This window comes from Prosopis cineraria, unplaced genomic scaffold (genome assembly GCF_029017545.1).
Source record: "Prosopis cineraria cultivar Desert tree isolate PC_DT_omini unplaced genomic scaffold, ASM2901754v1 PC6, whole genome shotgun sequence".
NCBI classification, from domain to species: domain Eukaryota; kingdom Viridiplantae; phylum Streptophyta; class Magnoliopsida; order Fabales; family Fabaceae; genus Prosopis; species Prosopis cineraria.
In genome coordinates, this window is record NW_026555337.1 from 34,467,426 (window position 1) to 34,486,714 (window position 19,289).

The following is a 19,289-nucleotide window of genomic DNA, read 5'->3' on the forward strand; positions in this document are numbered from 1 at the left end:
ATAAAAAGTTGAAAGAATCTGAGGTGCAAATGTCGTGAGCCCGAATACACGGTCAAAATCTCCATTAAAATGAGAAAAGGTAAAATTCAATAGAGTTCGAAGAGGAAAAAACAAATTTTATGGACGAAATTAAACATGACATAAAATTATAAGCATATGATAAAATACTACATTAAATTAAAATTATAGTCATCATCTTAACAAAATAACAAAGTGACCTCAAGGCCACCTGAATTCATCAAGAATCACTCTACTTTCTAATCTCATCCCACCCTTGTATCCACTGAAGCAGTAACACGAGACATTTTCGTGTTGATTTGGCTTCAAAAATTTTTAACTCTCCATTATATTAAAAAAAAAAATCCCAGTTTATGAAATTAATAATATGATACAACAGCAAAAATTTGTTGTCAAATTGACAGATTTAAGCATATCAAGCTCCAGCCCCAGCTTTATCATTTAACTGGAGAGTCATTTTGATGTTCATAGCTGCTAACTCTGCTGCTAAATATCTGAACACATAGGGCATAGCAACAGTCTCCATGCCTTTACTTGTTTGGCAAGCCTGACAAAATACCTTCTTCAGAGCTCTACCTGGGGGCAACCCGCCAATCTCCCGGATCGGCCGCTTCTGTGGCTGAAGGAAAGTCGTCGTGAGCATGCTTCCACATAGTGAACATACATCAGCAATGTGATAATCAGAACAGGTATGCAGTCGATCATGCAGTAGATATGCAGCTCCATGTGCAAGCAGAGAATCACGTTCCATTTCTCCAAATCGAATTCCTCCTCCACGTTTTCGACCTTTAATTGGCTGCCGGGTCACCTGGTCAAGTGTTCCAGTAGAGCGGACCTAGAAGGCAAAATAAGATGTTACTAAATCATACTCATTTAATTTTAAGTGGACAGGGGTGAGCTATAATTTGGAGTGGCCTATCAATATACATTGCCTTGACATTAGATTGCCTAAAGTTTTCTCATACCCTTCGGGTAACGGAGAAGAGAGTGAGATTAAAAAAGCTTAAAAGTTAATAGGAGCAACAACAATCGATTTAACGCATGGACCATTAGGAGGGGAGAAATTTCAGGGAAGATGATAATCCCTTACTAATTGCATGCTTGGCATTAATGATTAAGGGTAAGACTTAGCTATTTTAGCACTATATACTTAATATGCTTTTATCTAATCAAATCAAAACAAGAGAATTTTATTGTGTTAATGATATTAATAACAAAAATTTGTTATAGAATAAATAATTTATAGAAAGATCCACATGTTCCGATTTAATTGGAAACAAACATCTTAAATATTAAATATGCTTGGCATTAATGATTAAGGGTAAGACTTAGCTATTTTAGCACTATATACTTAATATGCTTTTATCTAATCAAATCAAAACAAGAGAATTTTATTGTGTTAATGATATTAATAACAAAAATTTGTTATAGAATAAATAATTTATAGAAAGATCCACATGTTCCGATTTAATTGGAAACAAACATCTTAAATATTAAATAAATATCAGTTACCAACTCCCCAAGATTTCCAAAAACTTTGGGATATCAAGCTTCTTAAGTATCTAATGTAACTAAAAAAAAAAGAAAGAAAAAATTAATCATTTGGTCCCTAAAATTTTGATTTAGTTGTGACTCAATCCTTAAACTTTGACTCACTATAACTAGATCCTTATAATTTTAACTCAATTATAATTTAATATTTAAACTTTGACTCATTACAACTCAGTCCCTATAGTTTTAACTATTTAAAATATCGGTCCTTATATCTTGAAAATGAAAATTATGCTGATGTTTAGAGAGTAATTTTAAATCACTAAAAGTTTCAATTTGACAAAGATTATAAAAATTTAATCTTTCCAATTTTATTTTATAAAATATAAGGATTAATATTTTAAACAGTTAAAACTATAGGAACTTGAATTACGCCAAGTCAAAGTTTAATGACTAAATTACAAGTCAAAACTTTAAAAACTAAGTTACAACGAGTCAAAATTTAAGAACTAAGTTACAACTAAGTTAAAATTACAAGGACCAAAAGATTAATTTTCCCAAAAGAAAATAATAACAATTTAAGAGCAAACATGACAGGAAAAGTTCGTATCTCTTCCAGCAGTAGGAATCTGGATAGGTTACCAAAAGACATCAAAGAGAAATACACAGACCAAGTTTCTTAAATTCCAGAAACCCACAAGCTGACATCACTAGCTGAACAGACTGAGTTCTAAAGTAAAGCCTCCCCATCCAAAAATTTTGACCCCAAAAAAAAAGGTTAATGAATAAAATTTAGTTTTCAGAAAAGTACTTCAGAGGAAAGTGAAAAAAAAAGGCTAAAGAAAAAAAAAATCATTCTATTTTTCAGAAAAGCATTTCAGAGGAAAGTGAACTGAGACAGAAAGGATCACAGGATGCACCAAAAAAGTGTTTGACTAATTGACCATCGTTCTGTCTTACTACCGTAAATTGAACTGTACAAGGCAAAATTGTGAATTTGATCACCTGAAACTTATCTGAAACCATATGACGGAGTCGTTGATAATAAACAGGCCCGATAAAAATCTCACACGTAAGTTCAGTTCCATAAACTCCACTGTAGAGAACTTCAACCCCATGATAATTGAATCCCTTTTGTTTCAGCAGGACACCAAGTTCATCAACGAGTGAATCTGATCTTGCTGACTCCCCGTTATCTTTCTTTGTCGAACTACGAAATGGGGTTGCATCTACAAAATTTCCATGTAAGCTGCCCCCCTGCAAGAAGAAATTGCTTTAGATATTTTCCAACTCTTTACTATATAAATGATAAAATTATGAAAATTGTATACAAAGTAAAAGGCAGCTTCAACATCGAAATATCAATTATTATTTCTTTTGTCAGTGCAAATCTCAATTATATTTTAAAATGACGTTGGAGAGGAGTTTCTGATATTTTAATCCCAATTGATTTGCAAAACTAGACATGACAAAAGCTACTCATGTCCCGCATAGATAACACCAGAACATTTGTAGAGCCTTGAAGAGAAAAAACAGTTAACTGTGGAAATCCCATTAATCATGTAAATAGTAAATAAGCTTGATTTGTTTTTATTATTATCCCTTGATTCCTTCTCCTTCGCTTCTGACTGTTAGTTTTTTTTTTTTTATTATTCTTTCCTTCTCGTAGGCTAGAAATCAGGGATTAGATTAGTTTGTCACTTTATATATATTGTAATCGTTTGTTCATATTTTAGAGTAATACAAGAAAGCATTCTAGTCAACTCTCACTCACATGGTATCAGAGCTTGAGGGACAGATTGAAAATTTATCTGATTCAGAAACAGAGATGGAGATGACTAGAGCAATACGCGACAGCAAGACACAATCTGTGACTGACTCAAGAGACTCCGATGGCATGATTCCCAATCAAAAAGAGGGATCGAACCACTCTACGAGTGACTCTGGGGGGTTCGACAGTTTGATTTCGAGCTAGAAAGGGAGCGTTGTGCGCATTGATGCCAAGCTTAGAGGGTTCAAACATCCTCATCATCTCTGAAAAACTGACCGGAGACGATTACTGGTGGTGGGCACAAACGATGAAGCTCTCTATTGAAGGCTGTAGACAACTGGGCTTCCTTAATGGTGATTCTGTAATTCCAAATGGCTCAAATCCGAAAGCCCCTCGCCTCTGGAAAAATGAAAACTCTATGGTGGCTTCCTGGCTCATTAATGCGATGATTCCAGCCATAAAAAGGAGTTTTATGTATCTACCCACTACACGAGAAATATAGGAGGCTATATGAGAGGCATATTCTGATAGGGAAAATGTTTCTCAAATGTTTGAAATAAGAACTAAATTGTGGCACATGAGTCAAGGTTCACGTAACCTTAATGATTACTATCTTGAAATGACTGCTCTTTAGCAAGAATTGGATTTGAATAATGAAGATGTCTAGAAGTGTGCTGAGGATGCTGCCCAGTTTAAAAAACGTGTTGACAAAGAAAGACTACTTGAGTTCCTAGCAGGACTCAATCCAGAACTTGATGCTATAAGGGTAGAATCCTTAGTCTTGTGCCACTACCACTTGTTCGTGAAGCATTTACTGAAGTAAGACGTGAAGATGCACGACGACACATTATGCTGAAATCTAATGTCAAGGAGACTGCTACTGCACCTAAACCATCAGCACTTGTCACTAGAAGTGCAGATCCAAGAGGCCAGAAGAATAGACCCACCTGTGAGCACTGTAAAAAGACAGGTCACACTAAAGATACCTATTGGGATATTCATGGCAAACCCCCAGACTGGAAACCAAAGAAGCCAAGGAGTTGTGGTTATCATGCTAGCACAGAAAGAAATGGTGATAGGCTCATGACATCTCAAGTATATCCGGCCAATCAACAGTTCCCCCCTGAACAATTCTCCAAATTTATGGAATTTTTGAATACCCTCTAGATGCCTGGCACGAAACAACTAATAGCTACGGTGGTTTACAAGGGTAATTTCTTACAAGCCTTACATGTCATTCAACATTTGTGTATCGGAAATTCCTGAATTGTTGACTCAGGTGCTTTTGATCACATGACGGATAATCGAGAACTATTCTCCACATATACTCCATATGATGGCTCCCTTAAGGTTAAACTTGCTGACGCCACAATATCTCCAATTGTTGGTATTGGAGACACAAAAGTATCCAATAAGCTGGTTCTTCACTCAGTTCTCCATGTTCCAAAATTGAAGTGTAATCTGTTATCTGTGCATAAATTGACCAAGAATGAATAGTGTCATGCTGACTTCTATCCCAACTATTGTATGTTTTAGGAAATGTCAACAAGGACGATGATTAGTAGTGCTAGAGAATTTGATGGTCTTTATTACCTTGATGCATCCTTTAAAGAGTATGGTAGTGTCTGCAATAAAGTTTCCTTTCCTAGGGATAGTGATATTTTGTTATGGCACCAACGCCTTGGTCATCCTAATTTTCAGTATTTGAGTCAAATGTTTCCTTCTCTTAATTCAAATAAAAATATTTCCAAGTTTTATTGTGATGTTTGTGAACTTGCAAAGCACCACAAAATTTCTCACAATATTTACCAACCCTCTCAACTGTTCACTATTATTCATAGTGACCCTTGGGGCCCCAGCCAAACTGCTAACAGAACACATCAAAAATGGTTTATAACATTTATCAATGATCACACCCATGTTTGCTGGACCTTTCTCCTTAAAGACAAAACTGATGTTGTCTCTATATTCATAAATTTTTACAAAATGATTCAAGCCCAGTTTCACACCTCTAGTAAAATCCTACATACAAACAACGGTACCAAGTTCATTATCAACTCTTTGGGCAACTATTTACAGCACCATGGGATTGTTCATAAAAGCACTTGTGCTTATAGCCCTCAATAGGATGGCATAGCTGAAAGAAAAAATAGACACATTTTAGAAGTTGTCATAGCCCTCTTTCTTACCCATAATGTACCCAAATTTTATTGGGGTGATGCCATTCTCATCACCACTCATCTCATTAATCAAATGCCTAGCTGTATCCTATCTTTGAGAACACTACTTGAAGTTCGTCACATCACCCATCTTATTCCTCACCTTGAAAACAACCTTCCGCTGCAAGTTTTTTGGTGCACTGTCTTTGTTCACATTCATCACAATAGCAAACTTGATCCCCATGCACTTAAATGTATTTTTTCTTGGATATTCTGCCTCCCAAAAAGGGTTCAAGTGCTATGATCCTATTACACAGAAGTTCTTTGTTAGCTATGATATCACCTTCTATGAAGATGAATCCTCCTATCCAAAGTCTCCAACTCAGGAGGAGAGTGTGAGTGAATTGAAGCCTACCTTAAAATCCTCTTCCCTACCTGAATTAGAAATATCCTATAAGTATGAACGTCCGTTAGAACTTCCGTTTGAAGTCTGTGAGTCAACGATTGAACCTGAATTAGATAATGTACCTAACACTGAGGGGGATCCTAATAAGGGGGAGAGAACAAACACTGATAAATTCCATGATCGATTTTATGTTTGGAGGAAAACATCGAGGAACCACACTCAAGTTCTCGAAGCTGACCATGATTCTGAACCTATGACAATTCCTAAATCTCAAGAAGATATTACTGACCATGATCAGCCAAGAGGAGTAGAAGAAGATTTAGATCTCCCCATTGCACTTTAGAAGAAACCCAAATGCTGCACTAAATACCCAACAGACAAGTTTGTCTCCTATATGGCTCTCTCACCTCGATATCAAGCCTTCACAACCAATCTGGATAGTATTACGATTCCAACATGCATCGAAGAAGCACTGCAGTCCCCAAAGTGGAAAAGGGCTGTTATGGAGGAAATGAATGCTCTCAAGCTAAATGGTACGTGGGAAGAGGTTGAGATACCACAAGGAAAGAAAGCTGTAGGTTGCAAATGGGTGTCCAACGTGAAGTACAAAGCAAATGGTACTGTTGAAAAATTTAAGGCTCGTCTTGTGGCAAAATGTTTTTCCCAAATTTATGGAACTGATTATATGGAGACATTTGCACCAGTTGCCAAGCTCAACACAGTAAGAATTCTTATGTCCCTAGCTGCAAACCTTGATTGGCCATTGTATCAGTTAGATGTTAAGAATGCATTCTTCAATGAAGACTTAAAAGAGGAGGTGTATATGACACCACCACCTAGATTCCCTGCTCAGAAAAGGAAACTGGTTTGTAAATTAAGAAAATCCTTTATGGATTAAAGCAGTCACCTCGTGCGTGGTTCGAAAAGTTTACACAGGTTCTAAGAAAGGAAGGGTTCATTCAAGGGCAGAGTGATCATACATTATTCTTCAAGCACAGGGAAAGAAAAGGAACTATTCTAAGCGTATATGTCGATGGTATCATTCTCACAGGGGATGACCATGAAGAAATGGAGAAGATTAAAAAAGCATTGGCCAAATCCTTCTAAGTCAAAGACTTAGGGAAGATGAAATATTTTTTAGGGATGGAAGTAGCGCGATCCAAAAGAGGGATTTATGTATCCCAGAGAAAATACATTCTCGATCTGCTAAAAGAGACAGGAATATTAGGGTGCAAACCTAGCACCACACCCATTGAAGTAACATCAAAAAAGAAGATGAAAAAAGATGACAAAGAAGAAGAAGAAGAAGAAGAAGAAGAAGAAGATGAAGAGGAAGAAGAAAATGAAGGCAAAGATGTTGACAAAGGAAGATACCAAAGACTAGTTGGGAAACTTATCTACCTTTCCCATACTATACCAGACATTGCATTTGCAGTAAGCGTAGCAAGCCAACACTCTCAAACTCCTAAAGAGAAACATCTAAAAGTAGTTTACAAGATTATATGATGCTTGAAGGGCACACCTGGAAAAGGAATATTATACCGAAAAACAAAGAAAAGTGTAGAAATATTTACAGATGTAGACTGGGCGGGTGCCCATAATGATAGAAGATCAACATCAAGATATTGCATGTATGTGTGGCAAAACCTAGTGACATGAAAGAGTAAAAAGCAGAATGTAGCTGCAATGAGTAGTGCGGAAGCTGAATTTTGGGTAGTAGCTCATAGTATATGTGTAGTAATATGGGTGAAACAGGTATTAGAAGAATTGAGGATTGAGTTAGAACTTCCTATGAAGCTATACACCGATAGCAAAGCTGCTATAGACGTTTCACATAATCCAGTTCATCATGACAGAACCAAGCATGTTGAAGTTGATAGACACTTTATTAAAGAAAAAATTGGAGGAGATCTTATGTCACTCATATATGTGCCCTCATGGAATCAAACCGTGAATATCTTTACCAAAGCCTTAAACTAGGAGATGTTTCAGAAGTTTGTTGGCAAGTTGGAAAAGATTGACATATACAGTCCAACTTGAGGGGGAGTGTGGAAATCCCACTAATCATGTAAATAATAAATAGGCTTGATTTGTTTTTATTATTTCCCTCCTCCTTCACTTTTGACCGTTAGTTATTTTTTGATTATTCTTTCCTTCTCGTGGGCTAGAAATTAGGGATTAGACTAGTCTGACACTTTATATATATTGTAATTGCTTGTTCATATTTTAGAGTAATACAAGAAAGCATTCTAGTCGACTCTCACTCACACTACTAAAAAATGAGACAAGTGTCAATCAACAACATATATTCGTCTTCAGCGACTTCCCAGAAACAGCAAATTCTCCATATATTTTTATTTAGTTGTATTACCTTAGCAGCAACAGATTCCAAAAGCATTGCAATTGTCATCCTGGAAGGAAATGCATGAGGATTGATGATCAGATCTGGACGCATTCCAGTAGCTCCAGAAAATGGCATGTCAATATCTGGCCACAGCTGAGAACAGACACCCTTCTGCCCGTGTCTACTACTAAACTTATCACCAATGATAGGGTTCCTAGGATGTCGAAAGCGTATGTTAACCTGCACAGAGAATCATGAGCACAAGTTAAAATTCACCACTAAAGTCAAATCTGTTTAGAAAAAGGCTATCTAGAGTTAACCAAGCAGCAGTCATTGTGTGATAACCAAGCAGCTATATTGCCTCCAATTCTGTGTTTCATGAACAAATTGAACGCATTGAAATTGATGACCTTTTCTTTAAAAAAAAAAAAGACTCAAGAAAAGGTCATCCCCACAGGATGTCAGTCAACATTGGAGATCAACTAGGTGACATTTTCATTGCATGGACTTGAGTTATGCAACCAAAGAACCATTATCCAGTTTCCTGATCTTCGATTAAAATTATCAACTCACCTTCTGAAGATTCTTCTTGTTTTTGACATCAACAGAAACATAATCAACATAAACAGGTTCAGAACCCTTCCTTCTGTAGGTGAATGTTGAATTTGTAACCTCATTATACACGCTACAGTAAGGATCTTCTGGTTTTATCATCTGAAAGTCGGCCACTGAAATTTTGATTAAACTAAAATTGAAATTGACAAATAGGATTGATGGAGAGGTTCGAAGGCAAACCTGACCAACATATGGTAGTCCATCTGAATCAAGGATGCTTGAGTTCCGGTTATCAAGGTTGCTTCTTCTAAACACTTTTGAGATCTGGCCTGACCGACCACGTTGTTCAGTCAAATCGATTGTTTCAGTCTAATAAGCACACAATAATGTCAGGTCAGGTGTTCCAACAGGGAAACAAATATCCATTATTTCACAAGTAAACATCAGAAATAAATGAATATTTTTTATAAGGCAATGAAACTATAAGATTGGTGGAAAGAATTATTACACTCAAAAACTAGATACACAAATAAAAGGAATTGCAGGCTCTGGCCAGAAAATAAAGAACGTTCAAAGTGGCATATTAAAGTGCACCCTGAATACCTTGTCTTAGTCGAACATCATTGAGCCTCAAGAAAAAATCTACTGAGGAAGATGCCAAAGGTGTGATGCAGAAGAATTAATATCAACTAGCCCAAACCTAATAAGATGATGCTAAAAAAGGCGCTAACCTGCTGGAGTGCAAAGTAGGGAAGGCAATAAGGCAGGTCCTCCTCATCCCCAATCCCAGTAACGGTGACCAAATTTATTGCTCCAATTCCCCAAAGGTATTTTATACAAACTAAGTTACTGAATAAAAGAAGGTATCTAATGATTTTGATAGACTAACTTTGCTGCACAGACCTATAAGAGGAAGTTTAGGAAGAAACAAGAAAAGGGCAAGCCACTTTATGAGGGTCAGAATGTTAACCCTACTCTCCTTACTGTTCAGGAGAAGGAGATGCAGCCTTCAAGTTGACTCAGTGATAGAAAATATGGCAAATGTTATTTTAGAAAGAAATAATTGTTTTTGCATTATTTAGTATTTTGTAAGTTTCCTTCTAAAGGAAGGAAACCTGACCTGCTTTTGTTTGTTTTACTCTTTATTTAAATCTGCAAGTTGAGCTTTCCTTATAGGGAAGGAAACCTCAAACTTATATTTTATTTCATTTTATGTTTCCTTCATAAGAAGGAAACCTTAATTGTGGCTTCTATAAAAAGCCACCATGCAGCACATGTAAGGGAGTTCTGAGAGTTGGAATGAATTGCTGTTCTATTCTCCTATCTATCAGTTCTGCGTCCCTCTCCACTTCCCCTGCTTTCTCTGTTTTCTGTCATCTCTCCCCTCTGTTTTCCCTCCCCCTTCACCTCTCACTCTCTGATTCTGTTTCTTTTCCTCATCCTATTCTGTTCAAATCAATGTGAGTGTGTGTGTTTTACATCAACTTGGTATCAGAGCTAGGTTCTGAACGTTCCTAGGCTGTTTCCGCGGCCGGAGATCGAAGGAAAACTCTCAGGGGAGCTCAGCATACTTTGTTCACGCTGCCAGCACCCAGAATCACATTTCCCGACGTCAGATCCAAAAACGGACGCTACCATCGTGCTCAGAGGGGAAAATCCGGTCAGAACCAAAAAGACCACCTCCGCCCGAATTCACACGCGCCTTCACGCGCCGGTGGAGCTTCTGCGCGTGGTCTTCACTCTCCTCACGCGCCGCCACACGCGCCGTCCGTACAGTCGCCGCCAGAAACGTGATTTCAGTGTTTTCTGTGTGTTTTCGCGGAATTTGTTCAACTTTGAAGGAGCTGAGGGGCGCAAGTCATCATCTAAAACTTATTTGGGGGTAAAACTTTTTGTTTTGAGCTCCTAAAGCAACGCTGGTAAGGCCGACGACCCTTTCATTTAACTGGCTTACTTGGTTCTTAAAGGGAGGTGTTTCATTCATAGCTAGTTCTGAAATCTTTGTTGTGTGGTACTTTGGTTTCTTTGAGCATTGCAATTTTTATTTTATTTTTATTTTTTTAATCATGTTTTAATATTTTGAAAATATATAAATATATAAAAAAAAGGAAAATTTACATTGATCATTATGTTGTTAATTTGTGACTTTTGATAGCAGTGTTCGTATAACCTAAGACACCTACCTCACACACAATCCTGCCCTATACTCGTGTCCAAAAATTACCCTAGATTAATTGAAGTTTCTAACGGTTTTCTTGAAAGGTTTTTGAACCTTCGGAGATTTCTGTGAAGACTTCACTCGAGTTGTTACCTATTTAGCATACGATCCCTGTGGAATTTTTGAATTCTCAGAGGGTTAGTGCTGTTAAAGAAGGGACTTCACCTATTTAGGTAAGGGCAACTTGGGGGCCTTTCTTCCTTAGGTTATTAAATCCACACCAAACTTGCACTTTACCATACCATCTTTGTCATTGTATGACCATTCGTGATTTATACGATAAGCAAGCTTTATTAGACCAAGAAATTACTGCCCTAAAATCTGTCATGGCTAATAACTCCCAAATCACCCAAAATCATCTTGAGGAATCTGAAAGGACTCAAAGGGCATATGTGGACCAGCGGCTAGATGAAATTAAAGAATTCATGGACAATAAATTTAAAGAGATAATGGGTGCAATTCAGTTGACATACAGACAAGATACAGGGAAAACAACTGAAGGGATACTCGAAAGACCTATCATTAGAAGAGAGTCAAGTCTTAAAAATGAACAATTCCCAGTCCGCAATCAACTTAGAGGTAATTCCCTTAGGATTGGTCATTCCTCTAGAGCTATGGGTGAAAGACACAGTAGAACATTTCCTCATGAGTTTACCAATCATCATTCTGATGACATAGATGATACTTGGGATGGGCAAGGGCCTGAAGAACAACATCATAGTCCATACCAGTTAGTCCATAGGAATGGTAGAGAAGGCTTTAGAAGGACACATATTGATGACATCACCAAAAAGGTTAAAGTTGAAGCTCCTGAGTTTGATGGACGATTGAATCCTAGTGCATTCCTGGATTGGTTAGCTAGCATGGAAGACTATTTTGAATGGTATGACATGAGAGATATTCAGCGAGTTCGGTTTACGAAGATGAAGCTCGTGGGATCTGCTAGGAAATATTGGCAAAATGTCCAAAGGAACATTGAGCGACAAGGTTATCCACCGATTGAGACGTGGGATGAAATGAAGGCCAAGCTGAAAGAAAAATATGTGCCGACTCATTATAAGAGTCAACTGTATGACAAATACCTTAATTTGAGGCAAATCTCCACAGCTTCCGAGTATATTTCTCAATTCGATGACCTTATGATTAGATGTGACGTGGATGAAGAGGAATGGCGCATCATTACCAAGTTTGTTAATGGTCTCAAGCCATATCTACAGAAGGAGCTCAAGTTAAACTTTCCAGAGTCTCTTGAAGAAGCTTATCATAAGACTTTAGAAGTAGAGTCTCTGTCACAGTACTCGTCTGCAAAGCGTATCGACATGCAGAGCAATCTGTTTAGACAAGCACGAACTTCCAGTATGTCTGAACGACCAACAGGAACACTTACATCTAGGCCTAGCTCGTCTTTTACACCTACTCAAGCAATTGGGTTAAGGGGTAATACTTCAAAGCAACCTAGTGAGGCTATAGTTCCTGCTTCCCGCCATAACAATTCCTTTGTCGAGTGTTTTCGCTGTCACTCAAAGGGTCATATTGCGTCAAAATGCCCACAGCATACTCTAGTTATTGACTCACAATATGAAGGTGAGGAAGACAATGCAAATGCTGACGTTGTCGTAGATCCAGTTGAGTGTCCTTCAGATGTCGATGAGGACATCATCATTGATGAACATGGGTGTGAGACACGTCGAGTTGGAGTTATGCGATGCATTCTATCTGTCCCTCTACCTAGTGATTCGTGGAAGCGAACAAGTATTTTCCATACCTTTGTGAAGTGTGGAGATAAAGCTTGCAAATTGGTGATTGATGGAGGGAGTTCTAGAAACGTTATTTCTAGTCAAGGAGTAGCCCGACTCAATCTCAAGACAGAACCTCACCCAGAACCTTTTCGTGTTGCATGGGTCGACAAAACTTCTTTACCAGTCACGCAACAATGTCGCGTTCCTCTTCACTTAGGTGACTATAAAGAAGAGATTATTTGTGATGTTCTTCCAATGGATGTTGCTCACATTTTACTTGGCCGACCGTGGCTTTATGACCACAATGTTATCAATCATGGTCGTGAGAATACCTATACATTTAAGCATGGAGGCAAGACGATCCTGTTACGTCCTGCTAAGCCTGACAACGAAGGCAAAGGCTCAAGTAAATCAAAGGGCACAAAACCCAAAACCCACAATTTGCATCTTCTGACAGAAAAACAATTTGTACAAGAAAGCAGAGAGAGTACGATCGTGTTTATTTTGGTATCCAAGATCTCGCAACGAATTGCTACTACTTCAAAAATGCCAGAGGAAGTGCAACAGCTCTTACAACAATTTCGGGATATCACTCCCGATGAGCTTCCATCTGAATTACCACCAATGAGAGAGATCCAACATGCAATTGATTTCATTCCAGGTTCACAACTCCCCAATCTACCGCACTACAGGATAAACCCTAAAGATAGAGCAGAGCTTAACCGACAAGTCAGTGGATTGTTGGAAAAGGGTTATATCCAGCATAGTATGAGTCCTTGTGCAGTACCTGCTCTTTTAACCCCAAAGAAAGACGGCTCTTGGAGAATGTGTGTAGACAGCAGAGCTATCAACAAGATCACCATCAAGTATAGGTTTCCCATTCCTAGACTTGATGACATGCTTGATTTAGTGTCTGGATCTAGCTGGTTTTCAAAGATTGACCTCAGAAGTGGTTATCATCAGATCAGGATTAGGCCTGGAGATGAGTGGAAGACTACTTTTAAAACGCAAGATGGGTTGTTTGAATGGCTTGTCATGCCTTTTGGGTTATCAAATGCACCAAGTACATTTATGAGAGTAATGACTCACCTCCTTCGCTCTTACTTGGGAAAGTTTTTGGTGGTATACTTTGATGACATACTAGTTTTTAGCAAGTCAAGAGAAGAACACTTGGGACATCTCGAGTTAATTTTTCTCACCTTGCGTCAAGAACAGTTTTATGTTAACTTGCCTAAGTGTTCATTTCTTCAAAATCAAGTCATCTTCTTAGGTTTCATAGTTTCTGAAAGGGGTTTAGCAGCTGACCCTGAGAAAGTCCAAGCCATTCAAGAATGGCCTGAGCCACAATCTCTTCATGAAGTACGGAGTTTTCATGGCCTTGCTTCTTTCTATAGACGCTTCATTAGAAACTTCAGTACCATTATGGCTCCTATCACTGATTGCTTAAAACAAGACAAGTTTCAGTGGACATCTACAGCTTCCATGGCTTTTCAAGATATTAAGAAGAAGCTTTCTCAAGCTCCAGTCTTGTCTTTACCTGATTTTACAAAGTATTTCGAAGTTGCTTGTGATGCGTCTGGGACAGGAATCGGAGGTGTACTAAGCCAAGAAGGTCACCCTGTGGCTTTCTTCAGCGAAAAGCTCAATGATGCCAAACAAAAGTACTCCACTTATGATAAGGAATTTTATGCGATTGTGAGATCCCTTGAGCATTGGAAGTACTACCTGCTTCCGCAACAATTTGTTCTATACTCTGATCATCAGGCACTTAGGTTTATCAACTCTCAGCGGCACTTAAATGCTAAACATGCTAAATGGGTTGAGTATATTCAGGGATTCACTTTTGTGGTCAAGCATCGTTCAGGAACAGAAAACATAGTGGCTGATGCCTTGAGCCGTCGGATCAACTTGTTGCACACTATGAGCGTTAGTGTTGTTGGTTTTGAAAACTTGAAGGACGACTATGCTTCATGTCCAGATTTTGGGATAATATACCAAGAAGTTCGCAGTGATAATCGTCATGAGCATGTTGATTTCATCATTAAAGACGGTCATCTCTTTCGTGGGAGCAAACTGTGCATCCCACGTACTTCTATGCGAGATTTTCTTATATGGGAATTACACGCTGGAGGTTTAGCTGGTCATTTCGGGGTTAATAAGATGATGGCATTAGTCGAAGATAGGTTCTACTGGCCTTCACTCAAGCGTGATGTGGCTCGCATAGTGTCTCAATGTCGAAATTGTCAAACTTCTAAAGCCAGGCGACAGAATACCGGTTGGTATACTCCTTTGCCGATTCCCGAGGCACCTTGGAAAGACTTGAGTATGGATTTTGTCTTAGGATTGCCTCGCACAGCTAGAGGTCATGACTCTGTATTAGTTGTTGTGGATAGGTTTTCAAAGATGGCTCACTTTATTCCTTGTAGCAAAACTACAGATGCTTCACATCTGGCAAAGTTGTTCTTCAAGGAGATTGTACGTCTACATGGGTTACCTACCACTATCGTATCTGATAGAGATGTCAAGTTTGTTAGTTACTTTTGGAAGACCCTATGGAAACTTTTTGGTACCCAATTGAAGTTCTCTTCTGCTTTTCACCCTCAAACTAATGGGCAAACTGAAGTCACTAATCGCAGTTTGGGTAATTTGCTTCGGAGTTTAGTTGGAGACAGGCCGAAGAACTGGGATTTGGTTCTACCCACTGCAGAGTTTGCATATAATAATTCAGTGAATAGGTCTACAGGCATGAGTCCCTTCCAAATTGTTCAAGGTTTTAATCCTAAACAGCCTATTGACCTCCTGCCAATCCCGTTGACATTTCGCATTTCTGAATCTGCGGAATCCTTTGCCAATCGCCTTCATGACTTACATGCTGAAATTAGGCGCAAATTAGCGACAAGTAATGATCAATATAAATTATCTGCTAATACTCATCGTCGATTTCAAAGCTTCGAAATAGGTGATTATGTTATGGCTCGCATTCGTCCAGAACGTTACCCTAAACAAGCTTTTAAAAAGTTGCATGCTCGAGCTGCAGGACCTTTTCGCATAATAAAGAAATTAGGACCTAATGCTTATCTTTTAGAACTACCTTCTGATATGGCCATTAGTCCAGTTTTTAATGTAGAGGATCTTATGCCTTACCGGGGAACTTTTGAGCCTTCCCCTTTGCTTTCTGATGATTTTGCAGGTACTCAGCCTTCACAAGTGCCAATTCCATCATTGCCTGCTGTCTCACCATCAGTTGATGAAATCGAGACCATTATGGATGATCAAATGGTCTTTACCTCTGAGGGGCCCATCCGTCGTTATTTGGTTCGTTGGAGAGGTCGATCTGATGAAGATGCCACCTGGATTTCAGAAGATGAATTCCAACAACTTAATCCTGCCTTGCTAGAAGCCTATCAACTCTCTACCTCTCCGGAGGAGAGTTCTTTGCAGCAGGGGAGAATTGATAGAAAATATGGCAAATGTTATTTTAGAAAGAAATAATTGTTTTTGCATTATTTAGTATTTTGTAAGTTTCCTTCTAAAGGAAGGAAACCTGACCTGCTTTTGTTTGTTTTACTCTTTATTTAAATCTGCAAGTTGAGCTTTCCTTATAGGGAAGGAAACCTCAAACTTATATTTTATTTCATTTTATGTTTCCTTCATAAGAAGGAAACCTTAATTGTGGCTTCTATAAAAAGCCACCATGCAGCACATGTAAGGGAGTTCTGAGAGTTGGAATGAATTGCTGTTCTATTCCCCTATCTATCAGTTCTGCGTCCCTCTCCACTTCCCCTGCTTTCTCTGTTTTCTGTCATCTCTCCCCTCTGTTTTCCCTCCCCCTTCACCTCTCACTCTCTGATTCTGTTTCTTTTCCTCATCCTATTCTGTTCAAATCAATGTGAGTGTGTGTGTTTTACATCACTCAGGCTATAGGTCTATTTTAGCAGAAAGTAATGTCGGGGAATGTGAAGGTTGCTTTTGGGTTTATAGTAGTCATTAGTGTCTTTTTGGAGGGCAAGTCACATTTTGCATTGAGTGGTTAGGAGAGACTAGCATCTCAAAAGCCAGAGGGCATGCTAACAGTTGAGCAATGCTGTGCTATTAGCGTTCAGCTACTGATCTGGCTTTGGTTGCAACAGGGGATAAGGTTTGGTTTAAATGAGTGGTGTCTCCTTGTAACGCTGGTTTATCATTTTGAAAGTATTAATATCAAACCTAAGGATTTCCCTTAGCTATTTCTTGCTGTCTCATTTTTCTGCTGCATTTAGTTTGAATATTTTGTTGGGTTGTATCAGATTTCAATATTAAAAGTTGATAGCTTGTAATTAATAAAAGATACAAAAGTTATTAGTAGATATAGCCGTTAGATGTTGTTAAGAATCTATATAAAGGAAATTATATTAGTGCCTATAAGAAAAAATCAATTTTGAAAGCCCAAATCGTGATTCTCTTAAAATATATCCTAACACCCATATTTTGATTAAATCAATTATCTCGTTGCTCAACCAAATAACCATATTTTGATAAAAATCAATTTTGAATGCCAAAATGGTTGCTCAAAATATATCCAAACACCCACATTAAATCAATGATCACTCAACCAAACACCCACGTTTTGATTATGAAAGCTCAAAATGTGGTTTTCTCATGAGCATCTCCCATTTACTTCAGGTGCTTTAGGACTAACGTTGGGTAAAACAGAATTTAGATGTAAACAAAATGCTGGAGCATGTGGGAGCTACTTATGAGATCATGTGGTTCAAGGTCTCGATTGATTTAATAAAAATATAGGTGTTTGGTTGTGGGTCTCATAACTGATTTAATCAAAATATGGGATTTTGGATAAATTTTTAGGAAACTGCATATTGAACTTCCATAATTGATTTTTTGCGCTATCCAAATGGGCTATATAAATAAATTTTACCCAATGCATTTTAAGGAATCAATTCTGCCCAAACTCATGCTTATAAATCAGCTTCATCTAGACTCTGTTTTATCCAACGCAAATCCAAATGCACCCCTAGAAATCAGAAACTATGTTGTAAGCCAGTTTCACACTTTTCAGTTCTCTCTCTGCTTCTCTCTTCTGTCTCCACCTCTAACTACCACACTACTACAGAAGTACATAAGCCCATATAAATTTTCAAGTGTAAGAGGGGAACATCATATTAATTTATTAAGCACATGTGTATTTTAGGCTGCTAGGATCTGTTGACCCTGTGATGATAACAGAAAGCCACGTTCGATAACAAGCTATTGTATGGTCAAAGTATGTCAAGTACTGCAACCGTGTTAACATGATCATGCTCCTTGCGAAAAGTGAATGCTATCACAAGAAAGCATGATCAGTTATGTCAAGTAGTAAAGCATGATCAGTTATGTCAAGTAGTCAAGCAAGATCAAACCTGATATATTTGTCCATGAAACATTCCACGCTCCACTGATGACTTGTTCAAAATCATAGCATCCTCCATATCATATCTGCATTTTTCCAACACATTCATAAATAGAACAAGAGATTAAAGCTAATGTTGTTACACGAGGCACTGAAGTAGCTACCCTGTGTATGCCAGAACTGCAACAATTGCATTTGTGCCTGAAGGATATTCATCAATGCTATACTTTGTATATGCGCCCGTCCGAACAATAGGAGTCTGGGGAGTCTGGAAATGCCAGTAAAATAAATGGTTTTACCAGACTAAAGGTGGGAGAATATGCATAAAGAGCATTTTGGATGCAGAGAAAGTGATGTATGACATGACCAACAATTTCTATGGTTATTTCTGGATTCGGCCCTCCAACATTCAAGGGCCAATAAAACCTTTAATTGGAAAGAGATAGCATTTGTAATCTATACCAAGCTGAGATGAACGAACCTGAAGATGGTACAACTTTTGATCTGCACGATTTTGAATTGCTTGACAAGAAAATCCCATTGTTTGTTTTGCCATCTAAAACATAAACAAGCATATAATGAAAAGATCTGAAGACTAATCAGATTTAAGCACACCAAGACATAATGTACCTGGCACTGGTACATATTTCGGGGACTTTGATTATGGTCTGACCATGGAGTAAGGTTAGCAACTACACTGAGCATTCCTGTTGGATGGATTTCCTCATGAGTTGCAGGAAATGCACTTTTCCTTCCACCATCCCCACCATCAGGACATCTTATTTCCATAAAAATCTACAAAAGAATATTAGACTCAATCAGAAAATGACATATAACCAGTCTATCCATAGGTCAGGATTACTGAATGTATCATGTGAAATACTTAAAATATAATATTTCTAAAAGCTTAATAAATGATAGAGCACAATGGCGTCTTGCAATCCATATAGCCGACCCCACCTAGTGGGATAAAGGCTTGTTGTTGTTGTTGTTGTTATACTATACTGACCTGTTCAAACGGCCCGATAAGTTCAGTATTGTCACTACCATTAGAAGGAATAGATAAATTTCTGACCGGCCTAACAAATCTTGAAGGAGATGTAGATAGGTACAGGCCAGGATATGTTCCACCCATGCTCAAAGGAACATATCCCACCTCCATATCATTAGGAATCTACAAGATGTTTCTAAAGTTAATATCA

At 38.1% G+C, this 19,289-nt stretch overlaps 1 protein-coding gene across 1 annotated transcript in view; it reads right to left on the minus strand.

The window, feature by feature from the left end:
- Positions 1-155: 155 nt before the first annotated feature.
- LOC129313680 (DNA-directed RNA polymerase I subunit 2) overlaps positions 156-19,289 on the minus strand; it is a 32,881-nt gene continuing 13,747 nt past the window's right edge. Inside the window, 10 exon segments of the mRNA XM_054956984.1 lie at positions 156-853; positions 2,515-2,766; positions 8,217-8,429; positions 8,763-8,903; positions 8,985-9,113; positions 18,098-18,173; positions 18,252-18,355; positions 18,569-18,643; positions 18,718-18,882; positions 19,097-19,261. Coding sequence (XP_054812959.1) covers positions 434-853; positions 2,515-2,766; positions 8,217-8,429; positions 8,763-8,903; positions 8,985-9,113; positions 18,098-18,173; positions 18,252-18,355; positions 18,569-18,643; positions 18,718-18,882; positions 19,097-19,261 — 1,740 coding nt within the window. The 3' untranslated portion in view covers positions 156-433.